This window comes from Danaus plexippus (assembly GCF_018135715.1).
Source record: "Danaus plexippus chromosome 13 unlocalized genomic scaffold, MEX_DaPlex mxdp_15, whole genome shotgun sequence".
Classification (NCBI taxonomy): Eukaryota; Metazoa; Arthropoda; class Insecta; order Lepidoptera; family Nymphalidae; genus Danaus; species Danaus plexippus.
The window spans coordinates 1,108,542-1,134,888 of NW_026869849.1; the positions used below are offsets into that span (position 1 = coordinate 1,108,542).

The 26,347-nt window shown below is 33.5% G+C and overlaps 3 protein-coding genes across 6 annotated transcripts; 2 read left to right on the top strand and 1 right to left on the bottom strand.

Annotated features, from left to right (window-relative positions):
- Positions 1–1,422: 1,422 nt before the first annotated feature.
- On the bottom strand, positions 1,423–10,530 carry LOC116770199 (SWI/SNF-related matrix-associated actin-dependent regulator of chromatin subfamily A containing DEAD/H box 1 homolog). Its single transcript, XM_032661567.2, has 15 exons — positions 10,266–10,530; positions 9,348–9,544; positions 8,835–9,136; positions 8,486–8,654; positions 8,219–8,403; positions 7,602–7,795; positions 7,070–7,205; positions 6,543–6,678; positions 6,002–6,139; positions 5,538–5,777; positions 4,971–5,198; positions 4,455–4,666; positions 3,914–4,069; positions 3,209–3,339; positions 1,423–3,005 (listed from the first exon to the last, which is right to left on the bottom strand). The coding sequence occupies exons 1-15, from the start codon at positions 10,381–10,383 to the stop codon at positions 2,929–2,931; spliced, it is 2,619 nt and encodes an 872-aa protein (XP_032517458.1). The 5' UTR covers positions 10,384–10,530; the 3' UTR covers positions 1,423–2,928.
- A 643-nt stretch (positions 10,531–11,173) lies between these two features.
- On the top strand, positions 11,174–23,345 carry LOC116769977 (palmitoyltransferase ZDHHC8). Of its 3 annotated transcripts, XM_032661223.2 has the most exons (10): positions 11,174–11,355; positions 12,036–12,154; positions 13,395–13,552; positions 14,546–14,718; positions 14,994–15,188; positions 15,601–15,787; positions 17,126–17,316; positions 17,802–17,948; positions 19,065–19,097; positions 20,630–20,846. In XM_032661223.2, the coding sequence occupies exons 1-9, from the start codon at positions 11,264–11,266 to the stop codon at positions 19,072–19,074; spliced, it is 1,272 nt and encodes a 423-aa protein (XP_032517114.1). In that variant the 5' UTR covers positions 11,174–11,263; the 3' UTR covers positions 19,075–19,097; positions 20,630–20,846. The 3 variants fall into 3 exon arrangements, with proteins under 3 accessions (XP_032517114.1, XP_032517113.1, XP_061383711.1); XM_032661222.2 differs by lacking the exon at positions 19,065–19,097 and having other exon boundaries at positions 20,630–23,345; XM_061527727.1 differs by lacking the exon at positions 19,065–19,097 and having other exon boundaries at positions 20,709–23,345.
- A 974-nt stretch (positions 23,346–24,319) lies between these two features.
- On the top strand, positions 24,320–26,273 carry LOC116770184 (large ribosomal subunit protein eL27). Of its 2 annotated transcripts, none has more exons than XM_032661546.2 (3): positions 24,320–24,449; positions 24,783–25,012; positions 26,061–26,273. In XM_032661546.2, the coding sequence occupies exons 2-3, from the start codon at positions 24,794–24,796 to the stop codon at positions 26,244–26,246; spliced, it is 405 nt and encodes a 134-aa protein (XP_032517437.1). In that variant the 5' UTR covers positions 24,320–24,449; positions 24,783–24,793; the 3' UTR covers positions 26,247–26,273. The 2 variants fall into 2 exon arrangements, with proteins under 2 accessions (XP_032517437.1, XP_032517439.1); XM_032661548.2 differs by having other exon boundaries at positions 24,388–24,516.
- Positions 26,274–26,347: the final 74 nt, after the last annotated feature.

A 26,347-nucleotide genomic window follows, 5' to 3' on the forward strand; every position in this document is an offset into this window, starting at 1 on the left:
AATATTTAATATCGTCAGTGTTTTGTTTTGTATCTTAAAATGGCAACTGTTATTTTTAATACATGCAGTCAACGATAAATTGGTTTCAAATTATTTTTTAACGATTAGAAAATAAATACTTGGTTACTTAGCATTTGAAATAAAACGATAGAAACAACATTAAAGAGACATGGGAAGATTATCTAGTAGAATAGAGGGCCCAATGTTTTGCTGGCTGGCCGAATCAGTAGCTACAATTTTTTTTATATCCACCATTTTAAACATTTTTAATTAATTCTTTTTATAAATCTCTGTATATTACTGTAGTATTATTCCTTTTTTTTACTTCGACACTCGGTTTAAGGAAAAAACGATTTATTCATTATAAAGTTAAAACCAGCTATTTTAATTCTTTAGACCTTTAATATACCCAAATACAATCGCACCAAGGAGAAAAGTATTTCTAAATATAATTCAAACTGATGATGTAAATAATTTAAAAATCTTTTTAATTTATTTAAATATTATCTTCAATTTAACAAGTAAATAAACGAGAAAGATTACATGAAAGAAACAGATTAAATATATATTTACGTGAAAATGTTTTTTTAAATAAAGAAAAAGGGATATTCCAAATTTATTTTGCAGATTTTTTTATTTGATGACAACTTGTCTATATAAAATGATATTTAAAGTCGCAAAAAATACTTTCGATTTTTATTCGTGATTATATATATTTCGTGAAATAAATAATTTTAAGAAAATATATTTATAAATATTTTTTGAAAATTATTGTCAGGTTAAATTGAGGGAATAAACTGGATGAAGCCACTGATTGGAGACGTCGTTATGAAAAAACTTATATATGTATTCTCATGTAGCATAAAAGACATATGTTAGCCAAATATTAAAAAAAATACATATTTTTATGTTTTTCCTGCGGCTTTCACGAATCAATTGCGTAAAAATATCTGAATTAGATAATTCTAAGATTTATTTATTATGAACAATATATATTAAGATCGGTATGTATACCCCAAGTTTGTAGTCACACTGCGTACGAAGCGTTTCCCGTTCCATTCAATAACATACACGATTCCTGTGTGAAGATCTATGAATGAAAAACTGGTAACGCTGCGTGTGGAGTGTAACCATGAAAAAATGTGAGAAGTATAGTGCTAAGAAAATGAGCAAAAATAAATGTTAAAGAACATGGAACATATATAATATATATCATATGAAATTTGCATTTTATTGATATTTTAATAAAAATAAAATGCAACAGACTAAAAATATTATTTTTAATCTGCAATAATTGGGTCACTTGTTGTATATTTTTTTGTTTTTTAGTTCTGTTATTAGCAACAATTATTACAATGCAAGTTGAACACAAACATTTCATAATTCAGTATTTATACGGAAGTTATTCAAAATGAAACACAGTTATGTACAATTTTTGTATATATTTTACAAGTTGAGAATCTTAGTACAATCAATAATAACTAACAGATATAAAAGGAAAAATTATCCTTTTATGGATACACTATGAGATGAATCTGGCGGAGAAACCTGAAACATTGTTACAATACTTACACATACTACCTCATCGTTCGAGACAAACAAAAAATTTTTCTACTTAACTAAATACATATATAACATCTCATTATAATAATCATCAAATGGCCTTCAACTTATTAAATTACATTCAAAACAAATCAGAATTTAGGAAACCAGCCTATCAAATGATATTTACAAAAATGTTATTTAAGAAAACGGTACACACTAACATGTTTTCAACTAACGGTACATATGGAATGATATAAAATACAAATATATATATATATAACAAATAAATAATTAACTAAAACTTTCACTTTGGTGGTCCGTCTATTGAATACAAAAATATTGTATGTTATAATAGTTTTACTCATATATACAACAAAAAGGAACAATTGAAACTACGTCGTAAGATTAAACGTTTAAGCATATTCGTTATTATTATTTATATTTTTCTCAAGCATTTTTTTTTTTTTAATATAACTCCTTTCTTTTTATGGTATACAGTTTTGTGCCAGTAATCCTTAACCTTTTTTTTTTTTTTAATATTACATACATACATTTTGATTTACACCAAGTATTTTATTGAATCTAAACAAAACATAAGCTCACTCACTATGAAACCATTCTGTGTAGAAATGTCTTCATATATACTACCCTATGCCATATCACATTGAGATATCCCATAATAGATGTGTGTTCAAACTATTTGCGGATAGCAAATTATTAACATATTTGATCTGTAAAATGTATACCAAAATAATGTCCAGTCTTATAAGTGTTTGAAAGGCAGTATGTAAAAGCAAAAATTTGTATATAATTAACACATTTATTAGATAAATTTTAAATATTTTATCACATTATACTAATAGCAAGCGGGAACATATATTATTTTCTTGTAAAAAAACAGTAATGAGTTCCTACAATTAAGTTATTCATAAAAATAACAACGTCTTACACCACTACAATGGCCTATTAAGTATTTTTGTTTTCACCAAAATGCAATATTCTTAATTCATAAAAACTAATAATTTCATTCACTTAACACAATATTGATAGAAACGCTCGCGTGAACCCGCACATGCTATTAGAATAATGTAATAACGACTCGCATAACAAATAAGGTACAGGCAAAGCCAAATGACACTGTAGTCGCACTTTAAACACTCACTGTCACAACAACACAACAAGTCTGTTCATCTATCACATCCATCACATGCTATGATCACTCATTATTAACGATCGTTTAATGTGATCACACCAGTGTTGTGATATCTCGTCCCTGTACTCATTAACCCATGTGATCGCTCCCACTAGTGATCACTAGTCCTTATGATCCTCTCAGTACAGTGACCACTAGTCAATGACGATGACACTGTTGTTGGCCAACAGTCATTTGTTCGGTGACGTCAGACCCAACGCCGCGGACAACAGGCGGACGACATTCTTTTGCTCTGTCGATTCGTTTTCTGCAATAAAATAAAATAAGAAAAAAATATGAAATTTCTGTATTAAAATAAAAAGTAAAAAAAATAATTAATTAATGTGGATTGATAAAATATGTGTAAATATAAAAGTTTTACATATCATTACAAATAATTTCCCAAATATATACTAAAATTATATTATAAAATTCTGTTACAATATTTCAGTGGTTTAAGTCAATACTTACCATCAGCGCCAGTGACGTGTTTCTCCAAGTTAAGTTTTTCCTGAGCAACCTGATAGATACCTTCCTCGATGGTACCAGCGCTCAGCAAACGGTATATAGTGACCGGGCGGGTCTGACCCATCCTGTGACATCTGTGGGATATCATTTATTATGATGCATGTAAAAAAATTAAATGATATAAACAATGTTATATTAATTTTAATAAAAATATATATGTATGTTGTTACTTCCTAAGGTTCAAGTGTTTGTTTAATGGAAATGACAAAACTTTTGTCTACTCCAAATCAAATCAATTCCAATAAAATCTTACAATACACTGAATTATAAGATTTATTGATACAAATTTACTTCAGAGACGAAATTTCTCAGCATTCAATGGATTCACCTTGCGGGTGTCGGGTCCATCGCGTTGCAGGGAGAGGAGCTTCAACAGTGCCTGGGACTTGCGACCCGGGTGTAGGTGTAAGGGGCCCCTATCTAACGCGCGTTAAAGTCTCACCTCCACCGTTCAAGCTCCTCTCTCTACCTAATCAAATTTGGAAAGAACCCACTAGGGTTGTCTTCGAAGTACGTTCCAAGAATTAACTGATTTTAATTCTGGACAGCCCCAAGTCTTTTAGTAGGTTGTACAGATTTAGCTGTTATAGCTCTCGCTCTCACTTCTACCGCGTCATAGTATATCATGTAATGAACTATGTCTCTAACCTGTCTTCTGCCTGCTTGTCGTTATATGGATTAAAGTCTATATCGTGTATAATGACAGTGTCCGCTGCGGTCAGATTGATGCCCAGCCCGCCCGCCTTCGTGGACAACAGGAACACAAATATATCCTCGGTATTGTACTGATCAATCAGGTCTTGTCTGCATTGAAACGATGGAAATAATTTAAAAAAAAAGAAACTTATATGACTGTGGAATTTTGCCTATATTTTTATGTATATATATATTTTTTTAATATATAATAATTACGTAAAATTGTAAGCTCAGTTTGTAGTATTAGAATACCAGTTAGTTTTTAACAAACATTATGGATGAATACACTGTATATGTACCAAACAAATATATATTTTTTTATTCAACCTGTGTTGATTTGTGCTGACAAATCTTTGAAATGCCTTGACCAATTTTTACAGAGCTTTAAGCAGTAAAATAGGCTTCATGGTAATCAGATTTCTTTTTTTGAAGTTATCAATTAAAGAATTGCTATTCATGGTCACAGTTAGTAAAGCAATATAAATGTACAAACCTTTCATTGACTGCAGTGCTGCCATCTAGCCGGAGGTACCTGTAGTTTCTCATTCTAAGGTAAGGCTCGATGACATCCAACATCATCGTGAACTGACTGAAGATGAGCACTCGATGACCTTCAGCTTGCAATTGTGGCAGCATTGAGTCTAACTTTTGGAACTTGCCGGAATCTTCTATTAAAGTATCTGGCACTGCATATTGTCTAATACACTGAAATAAAATATTAATATACTCTTATGATTAATTATCTGCTTATAAAAAAATAAATTATAGATTATTTCATAACAAAAACTAAATAATAAACCACTAGGAACTCTTTGAATGACAATGAAAACAGTAAACAATAGTCTATAGCCTCAAGAGTAACAATAGGCATTTTTTTTTCTTTTACAAGAAATAGTTAATGATCTGTATTATATAATTTTTTATTAACATAAAAAAATAAATAATTGTGTATAACTTAAAGTATCCATTAATAATTTCATTTAAAAGAAACAGTTTTCATTATACTGACAGAGTACTGTTGGGTGAGTTGATGTATTTGGAAGTCGGACATGCACATGAGATCATCGAACAGATATTGTTCGTTCTTCTCCTTGTAGTCGGGATCCCTGGCCAGGCGGGCGGCCATCTTGCGGGTAGTGTGTTGGTCGTAGTGGTAACGCAGTAGTAGGGGATGGTTGGCCAGTTTACGCATGTCCATCATCATCGATATGCCGCTTTGTTCCGTCGTTGCGTGGATCTGATGGTATGTTAAAATCAGGTATCTTTATATGTTGGTCACCGACTTAAGATTATTCTCTAATATGTTTACAATTATGATAACAGGCTTCACAATGATAGATATAAAACAGAAATTGACGAATAATCATAATTATCTGGATTTTATTAGAAATAGAAAATAAAATAGATAAAAGTGCTTGTCTCCAAAAACTTAGAGATAACCAAACTTAGAGATATCCATAACTGGTGATTTAAGATTCAAATGGTAAAGGAGAGTGGGGTGGAACACTGAAATTTCGTATGAGCCTACCTTACATTATATAGATTGTTATAAATTAATACATTAAATATAACTCACTGTTCCATCTTTAGCCGCAAAGCCAGCTATGAGCTCTTTGTACTGCCTCTGCTGTTTCTCCGACATAGGGCACAGTTCTGTGTGGTTCGTCTTCTGAGGTAGGTCTTGTAACACGTCGCGCTTTAGCCGACGCAGAACAAACGGTTTCATAATCCTCTTAGCTTGAGTGATCTGACTTTGCTCGAACGCCGGCACTTCGTCATCGGTGTTGCCATTTGTCTTTTTTGTGGTTTTTGCTTTCTGTAATTATTTTTAATATTTATTGAATAAAGATATTTATTCTTACTTATACTTACTTGGTATTGTAAAAATAATAATGTGATATCAAGTGTAACATAGATATTCAGTCTTGCTACTTAGCACCATACATACACGACGAATTTGATATAGTATTATTAAATAATGCACAGTAGTAACCAACCAGCTTTAAAATACTTTTTTAATTAAAAATAACAAAGACTTACCGCGTTCTTCTGGAACAGATTCTTGAGGTCATCGGTGTTCCCAGAGAACATGTGCGGCATGACGAAGCACAGTAGAGACATCAACTCCACCAGATTGTTCTGAAGCGGTGTCCCCGTTAGCAATAGACGATGCTTCGACTGAAACAGAATAAAAAATACACTTTTCTTTAAATCAATACCTGACTATTGTTAACATTGTCCTGAGTATTGTTAATGTTGTCCTGACTATTGTTCATGTTGTCTTGGATTTTTATTAATGGCAACAATATTGAATACCACATGTAATGACCACTATTTAGCCACATAAAAATGGAAATTGAAGTTATTAAACTGTCATTAATTGTTACGAAGTAGCTTTTGTACTAGAATTGTTCAAGTGTGCTGTATTTTTCAGATCTATATGGAGAAACGAAGGATTTTAATAGTTAATAAAAAATACTATATCTTTACAATTAGATTGCTCATACATTAAAATAAAAGATATAAAAATGAAGCAAATTAATTTTAGTTAACTAATGGAAGTTATTTATATATATCATACCTTTATTTTAAGCAAATTATCATATCTCTGTGTGGACATGTTTTTGAGCATGTGAGCCTCATCATAGACCACATAGTGCATAGGTGTTATACGAAACATTTTACGTTCCTCGGGACAGCTGGACACCATTGTGTAACTGAAAATATATTACTTTCATTTATTATACACATATATATATGTATATACATATATATATACTTCTACTATAGTATATAATATATGTATATATATATATTTATTTATTTATTATTGTTCTATAGTATATGATATATGTATGCAATTATGTAACAATTACACCATAAGTCATAACTTCGTATACATATTGCATTACCATATATGATAGAAAAAATTCTTATAATAATCTTTACATTTTAACTATGCAAATGTAACAATCTTCATAACTATTATTAAATGAAATCCTTATTAATTATAAGATATCTCTATAAAGGTTTAACCTACACATCAGTTGATAGTCAAATACAGAAGCACACTTTTGGAAGTTGGTTAATATATTCAACTCTACTCACGTGGTAAGTACAATGTCTATCTGATCCAGTCCTCTGGAGTACTCTATCCTGAGCTGTCTCCTCTCTTCAGGATTTCCATAGTACTTGCTGACCCTGAGTGAAGGACACCACCGCGACAGCTCACTACTCCAATTATCTGAAAATTTCATTCATATAATTATATTATTAACCTAATACTTGAATTTAAATTCATAGAAAGTAAATATTTCTGAGTAATTATATTTTTAATAAAGTTTAATCATAATATTAGAGGTAAAAATTAAAAAAATTGGTATCTAGTGATCTGGAAAGTCTTCATTGTGTTTGACATTGAAGTGATGTAGAGATTATAATAGAGTTATAACTCAAAAACAATACAACTAGCTGAATATTGCTACAAATCAACTGTATATAACATTAACCAGGGTTGTGGGTACGAATCAATGATTTTTTTATTCTATATTAACTTATTAAATTTTATTTAGTGACACATTTGAATACATATATAATTCTCTAGTACTGCCGTGAGATCAATTATTATATAATCACTCACCTAAAGTACTTGCAGGTACAACAATCAGATGTGTTCCCCTAGCCTGTCCCGTTTCCTTCAAGTGCGCAAGAAATGCTATAACTTGTACCGTTTTCCCAAGTCCCATTTCATCAGCCAATATACCTGATACTCCCTGTTTGTGAAGTACAGCCAGCCAGTTCAAACCTACCAGCTGATAAGGTGCCAATTTCAGACTGGAATTATATAATGTTGCTATTAGGATTTAAAACTGCTTTTATTAAACATAACAAGTTTGTAATAAAAACTAAAAATAGATTTTTGAATGCATAAGATTTGAACTTGCTATGTATCTGTCTTAACAATCTATCCTATTGTTTATATAATAATTTGTTCGTTAATGTAAAGGTGGAGTTGAAAGCTATATCAGAAACATCATCGTTTAAGATATGTTACTCCTAAATGGAACTATTTATTTAATAGAAAAATTATGACATATTTAATTAGAAATATAAAATTTTTAATTTTATTATGATTCTGTTTTATTAAAAGGATAAATGTATGTAAAATGATCATCCAGTAATAGCTGACTATGTCAGACTTAAATATGATTATTTTAGGCCTAAATTTAAAAATCTTAAATAAATTTTATTTAATACCTGGAGTCTAGTATTCCAGGTTGCTTCAACCTCCCAGCTCCAGCTGCCACTGCGGACTCTAACTGCTGGGCGAGCCCCACACACTTCTTCATCAAACGCTGAATATTGTTCCTAGTGCTTAGCAACTCTTGTGTTGAATTCAACAGATCTGTGCTCAACATCTTGTTGTTATTGAATTTTTCTACCTGTTATGTTATATTGATTAAAAATATGATGTTTTTTAACTTTGAAATATATGTCGTACATATTAAATAAAAAATGACATACCATATCCACCCAGCCTTTAAACGGTCTTTGGGCCATTATCGCCTCCGCCTTCTTCTGGGAACAGCCACTTAGTAAAGACAATTCATTCATGCTGCTTGTGTTAAGGAACTCAAACACCTTTCGTTTATCACCTACAAGATCATCTGTCACCTCATTATCGGAGTCCTCACTAGAAACAAAACAAAGAAATTTAAAAGAAATTAGTATCATATAAAAATTTATTAATACTTCTTTATACTTTTATATATTTTTACATATTTTGTTAAATGTTAAACTGAATTGTTAAAGTGCAGTTCTTAAGTTCACATTTACTAACTTATAAGACGCTAGTAACTAATTAATAATTTACCTGTCATATACTCTGTCATCTTTGCCCTTTCTAACTCCATAGTCGTCATCTTCACTGCCGCTGCTACCTCGTCTCGCCCTTCCTCCTTTAGCGGCTAAGGGTTTTCTAACTCCCACACTAGGCCCGCTGGTAACTCTGACTATCATACCATTGGTTCTCGGTAATTGTCCAGAAAATCCGGGACGGGATGCAAAGAATGTGGATGATGAAGCTTTGTCATTACTCTCTGGATCGTGTTTGAGGAGCTCATCACGAGATCTCTCCTCATTCCAACCATGTTTCACCAAAGTGTTCTTTACAAACTGTCAAATGGATAGAAATCTTTATATCATTTCATTCATAAAACAATGTCATTAAAATTTTTTGACACATCATAAAACCTACTATTCTTTTTAAACATAGTAGGAATTTAAGCCCCTAGAAATACACAGCTATCTCTTAAAATAATATGTTAATCTAAAGTACTAATATAAATATATACATCTTTATATTAAAATGAGCCCTGAGACTTACTAGAGGAGAAATATCAGGAAACATTTCTAGCATGTTCCGGAACCTTCTTTCTTTGACTGCTGTTGTTAGTTCTACCACAACCTTCTTAGCTGGTGATGGGTTGTCATCTGAATCAGAATCTTGGATTCTAATTCTTTTATATACTATAGGTCCATTTCTATTTGCTGTGCTTGGAGCTGGCATACGAATTTGTGATGCTGAAGTTAATAAAAGTAGTCATTATTTACTTTTTAATTAGAAATACATATATTTGAGATATTATCAATATTCTTATAGTGAGATTTGCATAGTTAAAATTAAACAATATAAGCGAAATAACGAAAATTTATACAATGCCTTATTGTATACAGAAATACATTAAGAACACAAAGTGCTGACAAACAGTTCTTACAAATATTAACAATTATTATAGTGAAGTAAAAAAGGTTTTTGTTTAGCAATTTTATTTAATTAAGCATGCATATATAGTTTGTATTTCGAAACGAAATATCTGTATTAAAATCAACAAGAGTATAAGATTTCTTTACACGAAAAGAAACATGATATACTGAATACTTTGAAGTGGTCAGGTTTTATAGTACGCTGTTATTATTTTAGGGGAAATTATGCAATATTTAGTTCAGCTAATCCAATCATAAGAGTCGTTTAAATGAATTAAAAAGCCACAGGACATTAGAATTGAAATACGACCCTTATATATATTAGGTGTTTCAATATATAAATAACGTCTAACGGTAGATAAAAACATTTATCAAATTGCGATAATGGTAATTCGGTTGAAACCCGGTACAGCAAAAACGAAAACCTTGAAACGTGACGAGACGGGATTCGATAAACGTGGTCGAAGCTATACTGTGTCAAGTACACGTGTTAATAACGTGCCCTACTAGTGCTTAATTGACCAGAAATATTACTTACGAGAGCCAGAAGATGATGCTGAAACAGTTACAACCCCGCTAGAACCTGGGGTAGGTTTCTTTTGAAATCTATATTGTCTTAGATAACTTAATACACTAGGACTCGTACTTTCAGACATCGCAATGAGATATGATTAATAATGATCTGCCCGAAAATTGTTCTTTTAATGTATATAGATTTTTTAATTAAGTAAAGTTAAAATTGCGAAAACCTCATACCACACCATTCAAACACGAAGACAACACTGCGGCCATTTTTATCCGCGAGACCAATAAAAATGTATTGACCAATGACACTGGTTCAATTTTGACAGCTGACCAAAATAACCAATAATGATTTTCTAATGCTAATTATAAATTATAAAAAATTAGTTTTTTTTATTGACAATTTAAATTATTTAAATTATTATTTCATGTATATTTTTTAATATCATCATTTATATATTAAAAAATTAAGGATACCGGCGATGTATATAGATTCACAATCCTAAATGTCATCATTTTATATTTGAAATTAAAATCTTATGATATAAAAACTTAATGTCCTAGTTTTGTTTCTATTTAAATATTCTTTTTATTATTACTATTTAAGAGTCGTTTTCAAATTGTATGATATATAAATCAGAATGTAGAATTTCGACATTATTAAGAAGAATATAAGTATATATGTCAATTTTCTTAAAAGTTACAAGAGTATTATTACAGTTCATGAAAAATGCCGACAATTTTTTTATTTGTGTAATTTTCGTAATATAATCTAAACCCATTTTACTTAATTTTTTTTCTGTTTTCTACTTTATAGAAGTTGTACTCATGTTTGTTATAATTATCTTATAATTCTTTTTGGATTTTTTTCTGTTGAACAACAATGTATAATGTAGTGTCAAAGTCATTAGTGCCACACAGTTTTTGGCTGTCAGATTAATAGGCGCGGCCATGTTGGTCTGTAGTGAATAAAATCAAGATAATTTGCTTTTAGGGAAATAAAATTGACACAATATGCCCAAATGCGACCTTAAAACGAGATACATCCCCGCGACATTCGCCTGGACTTTACTTTTGGGCACAACGTCTCTGTTTTTTTATTTTCCGTAAGTATACATAATGTCGATTAGGTCCGAATACACTTCGATTTGACAACTTTCACATAAGATTGTAAATTTACTTTTCTATTTTTATCACCCGATTACCTTTGCTCTATTTGTCTTATTATGTTTAATATTTCCTGTTATTGTTTTTAAGCTGTGATCGAAATCACCCATCCGTCGCGGTCAATCGGGAATTATTTACCCCACCAAATAATTCATTCGTGTTGGAATATTCATTGTAATACTTGATTTGTTTCTATCAGTAAATATTAAGGCTGTGACCATTTTCGTGTAAACAAAAAAAATGACTCAACAATATGAATAATAAGTTTCAAACACTTTGTCACACACCATATAATTTTTGAAAGATGATCATAGCAGTAATGAGCTGTACTTTACATATAACTTTAATAAAGATCTTTGCGATATAAGGATTCAGAAGTGTATGAAAAATTTATATACTTAAAATTAATATTTATTATTCTTTTTGAATATTGTTTGTCTTTATGTGAAATAAAAAAAATTAAAATAATTAAATTTGAATTATACTTGTAAGTTTTGTTGAATGACATTTTCAAAAGAATAGTAAACTTATATGAAGTAATAATAAAATTTATTATTTAGAGATAATGAATCATTGAAATATTATGTGCATTGATATATTTGTACACACATTTTTACAGTTGTCAGTATTACCTTCACAAACACCCATGGGTCCCAGCATACCAAGGTGTTATCACGTTTTTTGTTTTGGCCAATTTTACACTGGCCACTTTCATGGACCCGGGAGTCATACCAAAAGGCAAGTTATTGTTGTAAACTATGACATACTAAATTTTATTTCAGTACTAAATAAGTCTACACATACGTATTTTATATGTAATAAAAATATTTTATATAAATTATAAATAAAATTACTTTATTAAGTTTGCTCTTGTTTTAAATTTAGAAATAATGCACAAGTTTTAAGCAATTTTTCTACCATTTTTTCTAAAAATGAGTTAATATAATTTTTTTGCAACAAATTGTATGACGTTTTCAGATAATGATGTCAAAAAACTTTAATTTTTCCCTAAAATATTGTTCATGATATTTGCTTTGGTAATGGCTACTTTTAAATACATATTTTGTATGTAAGATAATTTTATTTATACACTTGCATTAATCTTAGTTTGATATTATATAATTCACTGGTAGCTTTAATTTTGACAAGCATTACAATCATTATTTATCATGATAACAACATCGTGAATTTGATATTTTTTACTGCTATATAATATTAATTTTATATAATCTGTATAACGATTGACTCAATACAATGTTTTGTTTGTTACAATTATAGTTTTGATGGCTTTCGTGTGTTACAAAATGCATTATACGTATTTTTTTGTTACAATGTTTCAGTCAATTCTCTTTAGTGCCTATTAAAATCAAGCGACCTATTTCTAGCGTAATTACGTCTGCAATATGCACGGCGATTGAAACACGTTGCAAAAAAAAAAAAAACGTGTTTGACGTTCACGCGTCAACAGAAATGACGCCGAGTACACAATTGACTGTCAAATCAATTAGCAGTTGTCAAAAAAAAAAAAAGAGAAATTTGAGTTTTAATTAAATATCGCTGGCAGTCCTTTTGAAGCTTCATATCAATTAAAGACTTTTAAAACGTGCGTGCAGAACATGTTTTTAATTGTTTGTTAATTTAATTTGTTTTGCCTTAAATTTTTATTATGGGAATAATTTCTTCTCACGATATTCTAACCTGTTAGTTTAATCACAGCTAAATGTTCTTTCATTCATATCTATCACTAACTGTGCAAATATCGGCTGATAAAAGTATGTAGTTGGCGTGTTTAGTAACAATTTTTAATGCTCATATAAACTACAAACGAAGTAATAAATTAAAAGTTAATGATTACGTGCTTATAATCAACCTAACAGGAAAATGAGATAGATTTTAAAAATAATATTTAAATAGTAGTTAATAAAGTATGATTTCCTATACACATTATGTATTAATAGTTTCTGTTATGTAACTCCAGCTCCACCTGACGAGGACAGGGAGGATGATTTCCGCGCTCCCCTGTACCGGAGCGTGGAGATCAATGGGATCACAGTCAGGATGAAGTGGTGCGTCACATGCAAGTTCTACAGACCACCTCGATGCAGTCACTGCTCCGTCTGCAACCACTGTATAGAGGTAATAATTATCATACAGGTGTATCGAGCTCTATTGACCCAAGATCATTAGATTAAGTACCGTGCAGTTAGCTGTTTGTAGGGTTATGCAGAGGCCAACGAAAAAAGATAAATTTTATCCATAAAGAAATTGTATTATGTTATAACAGTAACAGTGTCATATCTTGGTTATATTAATATTTTTTATGTGCTACTAGTATTTAATTTTGTACTAGAATGTAAATAATATTGAAAATTTTATTCTCGTGTTGAGGGTACAATGTCGATCTTTTTACTCATAATTGTCTTTTGTCTTTTATCAGCAGGCATATTTTTATGTTCGCGAATTTTAAAGCGCGTTGTGCTAATAGAAGTCACGGTTCTTTGAGAAACCATCATCCCTAAAGACCACGCCATCAAGGTCAATAAGTATTACGAGCTCACTAACGAACTCATTAAGAGTAGGTTCATTGTGAACTTGTAGGCGGTAGAAGTTGGAGCGAGAGGTATAATAGCAATATCTCTCTACAACCTGCTAAAAGACTTGGGCCTGTCAAGAACTAACATCAGTTAATTCTTAGAGCGTGCGTTGAAGGCAGCCTTAGCAGGCTCGTTTCAAATTAGGCAGAGAGAGGAGCTTGGACAGTGGAAGTGGGCGTTTAACGCGCGTTAGATAGGGACCCCTTAAACCTACACCTGGGTCGCAAGTCCCAGGCACTGTTGAAGCTCCTCTCCCTGCAACGCGACGGACCCGGCACCCGCACGGTGAATCCATGGAATGCTGAGAAGTTTCGTCTCTTCATTGTTATAAAAAAAAGTTATTTTAAAAATTTGCTCTACAATATACTGTTAATAATCCTAGATCCATTATAACAAATATTTTTTTAATTCTTTGCAGTATTTCACAGATATACATAATTACATGAAAAATGTTTTTTTTTGTTTATCTTTACTCTATGGTAGTATGTTGGAGAAGGTCATTATTAACTGCGACGTACGTGACATATATTTCCAGACATTCGACCACCACTGCCCGTGGGTGAACAACTGTATCGGTCGTCGGAACTACCGCTTCTTCTTCTTCTTCCTCATCTCCCTCTCGATACACATGCTGAGTATATTCGGCCTCAGTCTCTATTACATCATGAACAACAACAAGACGTTGACGCAGGTCGAGCCTATTGTGTCGTATCCTTTGTAAAATTTATCATAGCTTTGTTAGACGCCTGATAGATGAAGTCTAAAATAAGTATTTATACGTAAGTTTTATGAATAATACGAAAGTCTTGCCAAATCTAAAATACATTAGAAATATTAAAATTTTGTGAACATATATATTTTTTGAAAAGGTCTTATTCTCAGTGAGACTAATGCATTCTAAAAGTATAGTAAAAACTCTAATATCTACTCTATACTGCCAAGTGTAACGTAGCCGTGACGCATATATTCCTGAACGTTATCAGAATGGTAATAATGGGTATAATCGCGCTCCTCGCGATTCCCATATTCGGTTTGACGGGCTTCCACATGGTGCTGGTGTCGCGGGGGCGCACCACCAACGAACAGGTCACCGGCAAGTTCACGGGGGGCTACAACCCCTTCTCGAAGGGCTGTTGGTATAACTGCTGTTATACGCAGTTCGGACCGCAGTATCCTAGGTTAGTTACAGTATTATTTCTTCAGAACATATAGAATAATGCAACCAAACGTTTAAGCACCATAAATTCTAAATTCAAACATACAATTTTTAGAGTTTCTTGTCAGTTCTGTCTTAAGGTATAGATATTTTATTTTATTCCGTAGCGACTGTAAAATAAATGTTGTACATTAATCGATAGGTTCATAAACAGACGCATCGCTATTGATGTTCGATGAGACCTGCAAGAAACTCGGCAAGTTAGTAAATAATACTACGACGTAGCTAACAGATTTGTATCATGTTATAGTAACGAGCAGTTAATATTTATATGTAGTCGTTGATATTATCAGAAACTTACATTTAGAATAAACTATGGATAATATTTTGTTCTACTGTTAACATTATTAATGAAGACCTCAAATATATTCCAGCTTGGTCCGTCCCTCAAAGTACATATACAAGGGCGGCAAGAAACGTCGGGAGGGCACGGCTATATCGACGATAGCGTCGGATGCGCACGCGCACGCTCACGCACACACGCACGCGCAGGTAAAGACGTACACCGCGGACAATGGAGCCGCTCACCGGCCGCTCGGGGCGCACGCACACTACAACAAGGTGAGGGCCAGACTGCACTTGGTGTACTGTCTAGATGTATATATATGTATAGAAACCTCTGTGAGAACTTCACTGACAACATACACATGCTATTAATGGCATATGTGTGTGTAGAGATCTTTGTGAGATAATATAGAGACTATCACATACATATAGATGATTCTGTGTATGTGTGTGTGTCATTTATAATTTATATATCTCACATTGTAGCAGAATCCTTCTTATTGCTAGAAGTTTTTGTGGATTGATTATGTTATACCAACATGGCTACATCATATACTGGCCTCGTATGACCTACTGTGTACATAGAAATATTATTCTATTTGTTAGTAATCAACTAATCTGACTAAAAAATAAACAATATATTATAAATACTATTAATGATACATGAATGTGTGTGTGTTTGTTATATGCACACTACATAATTTCATTAGTTTGCACTCTCCTGGTGTATTTTTATATGTAGATTGAAATGAGTTAGTAACTTTCATGCATAACAAATAATAAATAAATTAACTGTTTGACTGACTTGAAATAATGTATAGATTGTCTGTGTTCTGTCTTCCTAAATACATAGTTTCCCTCACTAGTCTCCATTAGTACCATTTAGACATTCATTTAGCTGTCATGCTTCTAGAGCAATCACATACCTTCAATTCACTGAAATAAATTCTGCGATTGAATGAAATGAATATAACTTAAAGATGTACATATTTTTGTTTAATGTGAATTGAGGACATGGTATGTCTGGCTCTCTACTTAATAATATTAAGTACTTTATTAATCTTAATCCATGTCAATGGTGATGTTTGTTTGGCATTTGCTTTCCCCAAAATGATGAAACTCTGAGACAAACACTGCATATATATATATAAGATGATATAAATTTATTTAATTTTTTTATTTCTTTGTACTATATACTACACTTTGTACTATATGCTTTGAGTTTCACTGCTTATTTGAAATTTATAGGAAAAATAGTGTGGAAAAGTTTAAGGATAATGCAGTTAATTCATATTGCAGCAAATAAGCCATTTATTTCCATATAAATCTCATCAATACATTAACTAGGGAGGTATTTTTTGTTGCCAACATAAGAATATCTTATTGATTTTAATATATTTGTTTCTTTGTTGGCGATATGCTTCAACTGAAATTCAATGACAATAATTAGCACTGTTACCTTTTGGGTACATTTGTAGATAATTTTCTTATTTTATTCAATTGTTATGTACACATTTATTGAAAATTCCTTTGAAAAAAAAATCTTAATTTTAATATGTATTGTTCTCCTCCCATGTCCTAACATAACGTGAGATGTTTAACTCCCAAAACCAGCTGTCCCCTGGCCGCGAGGAACACGAGCCTGAGATGGAGGGGCCAGGCGCCTCTCAATCAGCGGACTGCGAGCCGACGCCTCCGCCCCTCCAACGACGGGGCTCCGCCGCTAACCTGTTCCCTCCTGAACATCATCTCCCACCGCGACCCATGCATTACCCGCGACTGAGTCCATTATCAAGGAATACCAGGTTTAAACATCATTTAATATATGAGATATCTTTTTTATATTTTCATCTTACTCGTATCCTATAGACAGAGATTGCAGACTGCTCCCTGGAACTGTGAAAGTTTGTGAGGTTGTATGGATGTAAGGAACTTTATTGCACTTTCAAACTAAAACTACTGAACGAATTTGGATGAAACTTTCCAATGATGCAGCTTGGACAACAAAATATATGTTATAATATAGGTTATAATTTATTGAAAATTTCCTGTAACTCTCAAAAGAACAGATCATGAAAGTTGAACGTTGTATAACCAAGTGTTACAGACCAAGGATGGCGCTGCTGGCGTCACTGTATCTGATCAGTTGTTCCCTATACCCGACAACGATATCCACGCGAGCCAAGTCGCGGGCGTAAACTAGTGTACAACAGATTGACTATCATTACACATAACCGATGGGTGCTTTTATGTCCAATTTTATTAATATCAAATTAATTTATCGCCTCAGTCACGGCACCACCACGTCCGGCTACCGAGTGGTGATGGAGCCGATGCGTTTCGAGACCAACGGCTCGCGGCCGTCGCCCACCATGCAGCAACGCATCAAGGCGCTGGGCGTGCCCACACCGCTCGCGGTCAACAGTCCCGTCAGGAGGTAACACCGGGACTCACTATTACAATACATACATACATACATGATACAGATATGTTACATATGTAAAATATAATCGGTTCTCCGACGTCGGGTGTCTACAGCTCTCTAACCTGACATTAGCTTAATGTTGCCACCGTTTGTTTTTTTATTTTTTATGTTATATTGGTGTAATTGGCGAAGTCGATCGTGATCGTTATTAGGTAATGACCTCAAGCCCACATCCCATTGACCACTAAATGTCTTCGGTAACTAAATTCCTCGTCCACCGAGCATCGCTTTTTTATGTTCTTTATATGAATATTAGTTTTAATTTGCATGTAAGATGTTTTGCATCACATTGTCTTTTGTTTATGGTAACATCGTCACACCCTTCAGACCTGGCTATTCATGGCGGCTTTGGTAGCTATTTCTGGAGGTATTGGTTATTATCGCTTCATTGATGTTAGACATGAACCGTTACAAATTTAACGTGCACGTAAATTAAAAGCTAAAAAAAGTAATCATTACAGACAATAATTTAATTAATACATTACATATTTTCCAAGTAATTAAATTTTTAACGGTCATCACCATTGTCAATGTTGAGTTTACATTTGACTTTATCTACTGGCTCGTTCATATTAATTAAAAAATATATATTTTGCCTCGGAACCTGGGGATTTGACTAAACATAAAATCAAATGTATGCACTCTATCTTTATTATCTGTCATCCGGTTGAACACTTCTGGGAGGTATATAACGAGCTCTATATGTTATTTCACAAGTTTCCCCTCACTCTAATGTTTGGCTCAAGAATACACTAAACTAAATACATTTAAAAGGACGGAAATACAATCTATATAAAATTAATGTTTTAAAATTATCCTTATAAAATTTATAACACTGAAAAATTTTAATTATGTGCGACCACAGAAACAATGAATTGAAGACATTTCTCAAATATTTATTTTTACATTTTTTTTTATCTCAAAACCCATAATGTGGTGTCACCTTTAACATCACCCGTTCAGTAACAGCCCCGTACATAGTCCAGTATATAATACATTATATATATATTATATATTTATGTTTGTGGTCGTTATAAATAAAGTGTATTTACCGCTTTTACGCGGCAGATGGACCTAACGCATAAAGCCAACGTGTCGACGGTAAATTATGTTTTTATTGTGTGTGTGTGTGTGTGTGTGTGAGAGTGCGCGTGTGTGTGTGTTGGTGGAACTAGTTATAATTTATAGCTAATTTTTTTCTAGCTTGTTGCGAAATTAGATTTGACTTTAACTTAGTTGTTAGTAAATAAATATTGAAAAATTAAATATATTACAATTAGTCGATTTCTATCTGTATCTTCTTATCTTTTAACACTTGAGGTTTTAATGAGTAGACTCGACAATCATATATAATGTAGCTGTGGTTTCATCGTAAAGGATATAAATCAACATCATTGGCCATTTATTCAATAATTTCTTACTTAATTACCTTTTCATTGGTCATTTTTTTTGTTACTTCCACCAACTCGCATTGTATCAAAATATACTTATGTATTTGTATATGCATGCACGAGTGCTGCCATCTAGCAACGAATACAAAGTTTGTAATCAATGTAATGCATGCTTTATAGAGTGGTTAAATCCGAATTTTGCATGCATGATTTTTTTGATGAAAACTTAAATTTATGAAGGATACCATTTTTTTTTTAATAATTCCTGTCTCGAGGATATTTTTTTTCACTTATATTTTTGTCATCCATCGCTTACTCATCTGTACATGGCATTGCAGGCGTGTCGCTATATACCGTGTCGTACGCGAGCCGCGCCGTCTCCGGCTCGTAATGAGTACCCTTATGAGATGTTCCTATTAATAAACATTATAATTTCTTATTTGCAAGCTGTTGTTCCAATACGGAGGTGGGCCGGACTTATACAATGGCTGGTTTACACTACCATCGAATCTCTATGGCACGTTTGTGACCATAGACCCTGGGGTAACGGGCGCACTTCTAGACCCTATTACACAGTTTATTATATTTAATTGATTACGGGCATGATTATATCGTTTATGCTTTGTGTATTTGGACTTTTTTCGATTTTTCTGACAATCCTCTCACAATCAGAGGATATATTTTTCTCGGATATTGTCCGCCGGTTTCGTAACGGACTCTCTATCTGTCTCAACTTTTATTTATTTCATCTCTCACATTATGTATATTCTTGGACACCAGCCATTTATATTTTCGTCTATCTCCACCTCTCTCACACCTTCTCGCTTTCTATATCCTGTCGATGACCGCAAACATAACTATTTTACGTTGAATAAAAACTTAACACACCGCAACTTAAAGTTTTGGATGTCCGTCTTGGGATATGTTTATGAATAATTTTAATTAAATTGAATGTTAAAACAGTCGTCTGTTATCTTCGATCAGGATATACACAGCGGTGAGACGATAGGCTTGTAGTGGTTTGTGCGTTGTAGTGTACAGTCGGCATGGAACCAGCATGATCCCACCGATGGCCGCCCCTAACCTTGAGGACACGCGACGCGAGCGCTCCACGGACCACGGTTTAACAACGTCGACCCTCGCTAGGAGGCGGTCGTGACGTTGTTCAACCGGCCGAGGAGCTGGGGCGGTCCTCGGAAGCCGGACGCTTCTCCCCGCAGCTCCTTATCCTTCTGTCCGTAGGCCGTACGATAACGATAGCGAGCGCTCGGACGAGCTCGCGCGATTAAACCCCTGACGTGAGCGCCCGCCCCGCGCACAGGTCCAACCCCGGCACGCCCACCCAGCCGCGCCGCCCGGACTTCATCGGGGTGCGAGGCTCGCCGCAGCGGCGCTTCCTGTCCGAGGGCGAGCTGCTGAGGGACGAGCCGCCAGCCCCCGCTCACCCCGCGCCCGTCCCTGCGCACCCCGCGCCGCCCCCGGCGCACGACGTGCGCGAGCTCGCCGCCAGCCCTCAGCGTGGGACGTACCTGTGGGCGGAGCGGTCGCCGCACAGCCGCCGCCGCCCGGCGCCGCCCGCCCGACCGCTGTCCTTCGTCCGAGCGCTGGAGGTGCAGGACCGCCTGGAGCGCGCGCCGCCCGCCGCGCCTCCCGACCGCGCTTCCGTGTACGACTGCAACTACGAGATCTCCGTCTGACCGCTAGCCTCTGACTCCCTATTCTCGAGATAGGCCAGTTTAGGACCGCGCCCCGACGCACAAGCCCGCCGCCAGCCCGCCGTGTCCTGTACATAGCCCCCTCCCCTACTCCCGAAGTGTCGTGATGACGTGGTAATATCACATCATCCATGTAGTGACCGGAGCTGAATGGCTCCGCGAGTCACGGCCGCGGGTCCCCGTGGTGCGGGCGAGGCGGAGAGGCCGTGCGCCGACCGGACCGGCCGCAACACATACCTGTGAGGTGGAGTCGTGCCAAATGTTCCGTAGCGTGGGTGATGCGAGTCGTTCCGAGTGTGTCGGTGTCGCCTGCCCGCGGCGCGTCTGCGATGATTGTATGTCTGTAACGAACGACTATGATATGTAGAATTTAATAGACGCATTTTTGATATATAAGTATAGTTTAAGCGAACGGAAGTAAATAATATTTGAGTGACGTACAACACGATGTAAATGTAACAATAATGATAACAAAGTCGCATACCAAATAACACATATTTTCATAAATCACATAGAAAACATAATTCTGACATGAACAATAGTTAATGTGTATTGAGTAAGTCCTATTGTAATTTTATTTATATTTTGACTGTGAAGTAGCTAGGCGGAAGTTAGATAGGGTTAATGGCGGACAGATTTATTAATGTTATAGGATGCTGTGAGAAAAATAAATTGACATACTCACTATATAAAAATACATTACGATAATAAACAAAAAAAATGTTTAGAATACCTCCTACACATGAAAGTGTTAAATCCAGATCTCGACACCGAATTCAATATGTTGAAGTACTTAGATCTTTTTAGATGAAATTTAACCAGAAATATTTCAAATGTAACAGAGAATGCAATTATGTATATCGTTTCGAGGGGTTTTCACACTGACCGGGAAAAAAAATGATTTGGATGCCGTGAAGCCGTCAGTGTGTGAGAACTCTTATAGTTTTATTTAGAGACTGGCGATATGTACGTCATCTCGAAATTTCGATAGCACAGAGTCAAAATATTTTTCTTATCGAAATTCCGAGTCGATTTTATACTAGCCGTTGACAATGTCCAATAGCAAACAAATATATGCAGTGAGGGCGACCGCGCCTCACGGGCTGTTTTGTATATAAGATATTTATTGCGTCTTACAGTCATTGCTTAGTGAATAGTTTTATTCGGACTATAGATTCGTTGTTTTATTTCTCATTGTCCACTGTACATATGTTTGTCATTTTTGTACAATATTAGTATATGTTGAATGTGTAACTTGTGTGCGTGTCTGTACAGTTATGTTAAGGTGTTAAGGCCAAGTGTATATAGTTTGTTGTAAGTCAGTGTAAAGGATGTTATAATGTTGTATCTCTTTCTGTTTGTCAATTTCTTTCCAACTACGGACATATCAGTAGTTTCTTCGAGGACGGCTGTTTTATTGTTGATACTTATTTAATTATTACATTTCTTATTTCCCTTAAATTATTAGCAATAATTTTTTTTTCTATTAAACCGTCCTAAGGCCTAAGTTAGAAATATCCCTCGTTATTTTTTTTTTTCGTCTTTTATATAAGAATTATAATTTATAATGTTTTGGACGTAAATTATATAATTTCGGTTCCGGTCTCTGGATCTATTACCACAATGATGACTTTGTAAAATTCAATATAAATATTTGAGATATGGAGCACATTTCTTTACTCACATTCCGTTTACCAAGACTTCACTTTTCCTATAGTGCGTACTCGATATGCGCATTACGACATCTAAGAGCCGACCACGTGGAGTATTAAATTTTATATATTTATCTCTTATATATAACTATTTATAAAGAATTATTTATCGTTTGTATCATCCACGTCAAACGTGCCGGCTCTTAGACTATGACAAGGGTAAATCCATCAGCTAGTCTAATTACGAACGCGTGAAAGTTAAGTTAACAATCAAGTGTATATATAGTGTATAGATTTTGTTTTGTGCAATGTATACAATAATGTCTTGAGAACGTTGATCCTGAATATTCAACGATCGCTGTTTCGTTATAGTATCGTAATAAGAGTTACAAAGGTAGCATTAGTCCTCTCCGGTGTTAGGATAGCTCAAAACGTGAGGCGGCACGGCGTCGGTTGTATAAATTGTAGAAACTCCACGGAAATGAAAACTTTTAATACCTATGTGTATGTGACAGTGTTTTATTTTTGTATTTTGATAAAATTTGTGTAAATAATTTTCTTATTTTATTGATATTAAACTCGATTAATCAAGCTGTGTTTGATTAAAGGATGTTGTTTTACATTTGTTCCGTTACGTCATGCAACGATATTCTTTACGAAACTATAATGTTATAACCCTCCACACGGTATTCAACATTATAATTCGTCCAACAAATAAAACTTTGACATTGGCAGAATAGTCCAATGTATGTATAATGTGATAAGATCTCCTGAATAATATCCTAACTTGGTGCTAAAGAGTGTCCCATAAAAAACCCAATCGGTTAAAAGATAAATTTGAAAATTAAGTATTAATTGAAGGAGTAATGGCTTAACTAACATAAAAACAACACAGAAAATCGAAATCTTCCTACTTTCTAAGTTATTTAAACGGTAGCCTCAGTTACTATTGAAATTGCCTAACTGCTAGTGAGTTTTCCATCGAAATCGGCCTAGCTGTTAAGGAGATTAGCCAGAACAAACAGACGGCTAAAAGTTAGAAAAATTGGTCCTTTGTAGAAGGTATCGCCTATATTATCATGTGATTTTAGTGAACTCTTGTCTTTAACTTACAAAAGATACTTCAATTTTTTTTAATTATTTATGAAGGCCAGTTAATAAGAGGCCTAGGAGACTAAGTCTATATAAAATAACTATTACAAACAGTAATCAAAATTATAAAATTAATTTTCATAATAAAATTAAAGTTTAATTTTATTTTCTTCACCAATGATCCTATTAAACCCAATCTGGCATCATTCACAACTTTCTAATCATATAACATATTTTGAAATATTTTTTTTTTTTTGGCAAAATACAATTTTATTTCTGTTAGACGGTATTTTATTTTAGTGACAAGTTTTGTAATATATATTATTTTTTGGCAATATAAAAACTTAACATTTTTAATTTAAATCTCGATATACATAAAACTAATTAAAAAATTAGGTCGAATAAACTCAAACTGTCTAAAGAAATAAAACTTATAATTTCTAGAAGCTATGGTACTAATATGAAAGTATTTAAATAGCCATAGCATACATTTTATTTATTATTCTTTTTACTAGCAACACTACATCATCAAGTGTCAATGTCAATTTTTAATCTGTGAAGTATCCTTTTTCTGTGGTCTTTTCTTGTCGACTGCTAAAGAGTGTGAGTTTCGTAAATTTTACTGAGTTTTATCCAAATTAATCCAAGAAAACAAGTGAATTAATAAATTGTAATTAAATCCATAATATATTTGGTGTTGTACTTTGTGATATGAAATTTATATTTTTAAAAAATATTTGAGTTCTTATAGTCATAACATGTAATGAAAGTGGATGTTTAGTTTCAATGTATTAAATGTAATACGACTGCCGACTATTTCAGCATTGGTCTGATTGTAATACACGATAGATATTACTAAATGCAGTGAAAACAGTGTGTCAGCTTTATAAAGGTGTTTAAAAGTAAAAGTTTTAAGGTTAGTTTTGTGTTTTTCAGATACACCCAAGATGGGTAAGATTATGAAGCCAGGGAAGGTGGTACTGGTCCTGAGCGGCCGGTACGCAGGCCGTAAGGCCATCGTCGTGAAGAACTACGACGAGGGCACATCAGACAAGCCCTACGGCCACGCTTTTGTTGCCGGTATCGACAGGTATCCACGCAAAGTGCACAAGCGGATGGGCAAAAATAAAATCCACAAACGCTCCAAGATAAAGCCTTTCGTTAAGGTAATTGAAAGTTTTGTGTTTAAATAAGTTGTTTTGGTATCGACAGTGTACTGTACTTGACGTATATATAGACAACATATTTTTCTTTTATTTTGCATTGTTCGTGATGCTGTTATAAAATTTTATATTTTAAATGTATTAATTGATCACCCTACATTTTCTTGATGAGGTAAACATTATACAGACACTTGTTATGTTAGTCCATTAGTAGAACCTTTAACATTTGTTAATAATAAGTTCCATATTTTAAAGGATTGATTATATGGAGCAATAACACGATAGATTAATAAAGCAGTGCTTGTCTAGATTTGTTGCAACAGCTGATGTTAGCTTCCAATTATTATGGTAGAGTTTGTTACAGCTTGAAAAATATTCGCAAATAGAACTATATTATCATAATTTTCAGAAAAATAAAAAACAGTTCACAACACCTGAAGAGACACATTTCCTAACACCAGTTTTATATAAAGATATAATAAAATTTTGTTTAAAAGTACTCAGTTCATAAAATATGTAAGAAAAACTATAATAAGTAATGTTTACCATATAATAGAAGTTTTTATATGTATCTGATACTTTGTCAGCATATTGAACTCATTTGAGTGTAGTATTAATTAACATACTGTCGCAGCAAGCTTCAGTCGTTCTTGAGTTGTAGATATTTAAATACCATGGGGCTGAATCTCGGCCATACTTGGTTGGCAGCTATGATTTAAATTGGTGAAAAAAAAAATACAGATTCTCTAACATAATTTATTTTTATTCCTTAGAAGAATAAAACTATCACATTTTAATATTTTTTTCAAATAATAATTATTTAAAACTTGTTCCTATCAAAGGAGGTGTACTAAAAATTTTTAACTTTTTTCTTAATTGTATATACCCAAAGTATAATTTCACACATGCAATGTGTTACAGATATTATCAAACAGGAACTGTATAAATCTATTGAATGTTTACTTTCAACATATTTTACCAATATTATTTAACATTTCTATTGTGTATAGTTGTTACGTTAATCTTCAACAAAGTAATTTATTATTTTCAGGTGGTCAATTACAATCACCTCATGCCAACCCGTTACTCTGTCGACTTCAGCTTCGAGAAGCTCAGCACAAAGGATCTGAAGGATCCGGCTAAACGCAAGAAGCTGCGATTCAACACACGTGTACGCTTCGAGGAGAGATACAAGAGCGGAAAGAACAAGTGGTTCTTCCAGAAGCTTAGGTTCTAAGACTAAATAAACCGTTTAAAACACAAATCATAATTTTTTTACTATCCTTGCATAGTCTAAGTACAAAAGATTTATTACATCAAATTATAATTCACAAGTAC

Coding starts and splice junctions, on each gene's coding strand:
- LOC116770199 (XM_032661567.2), bottom strand. CDS start 10,383: ATGTCTGAAAGTACGAGTCCTAGTGTATTAAGTTATCTAAGACAATAT. Junction 7,796..8,218: donor CCTGGAATACTAGACTCCAG/GTATTAAATAAA, acceptor ATATAATTCCAG/TCTGAAATTGGCACCTTATC. Junction 3,006..3,208: donor ACACGTCACTGGCGCTGATG/GTAAGTATTGAC, acceptor ATTTTATTGCAG/AAAACGAATCGACAGAGCAA.
- LOC116769977 (XM_061527727.1), top strand. CDS start 11,264: ATGCCCAAATGCGACCTTAAAACGAGATACATCCCCGCGACATTCGCC. Junction 11,356..12,035: donor TCTCTGTTTTTTTATTTTCC/GTAAGTATACAT, acceptor ACATTTTTACAG/TTGTCAGTATTACCTTCACA. Junction 15,189..15,600: donor TTCGGACCGCAGTATCCTAG/GTTAGTTACAGT, acceptor AATATATTCCAG/CTTGGTCCGTCCCTCAAAGT.
- LOC116770184 (XM_032661546.2), top strand. CDS start 24,794: ATGGGTAAGATTATGAAGCCAGGGAAGGTGGTACTGGTCCTGAGCGGC. Junction 25,013..26,060: donor AGATAAAGCCTTTCGTTAAG/GTAATTGAAAGT, acceptor TATTATTTTCAG/GTGGTCAATTACAATCACCT.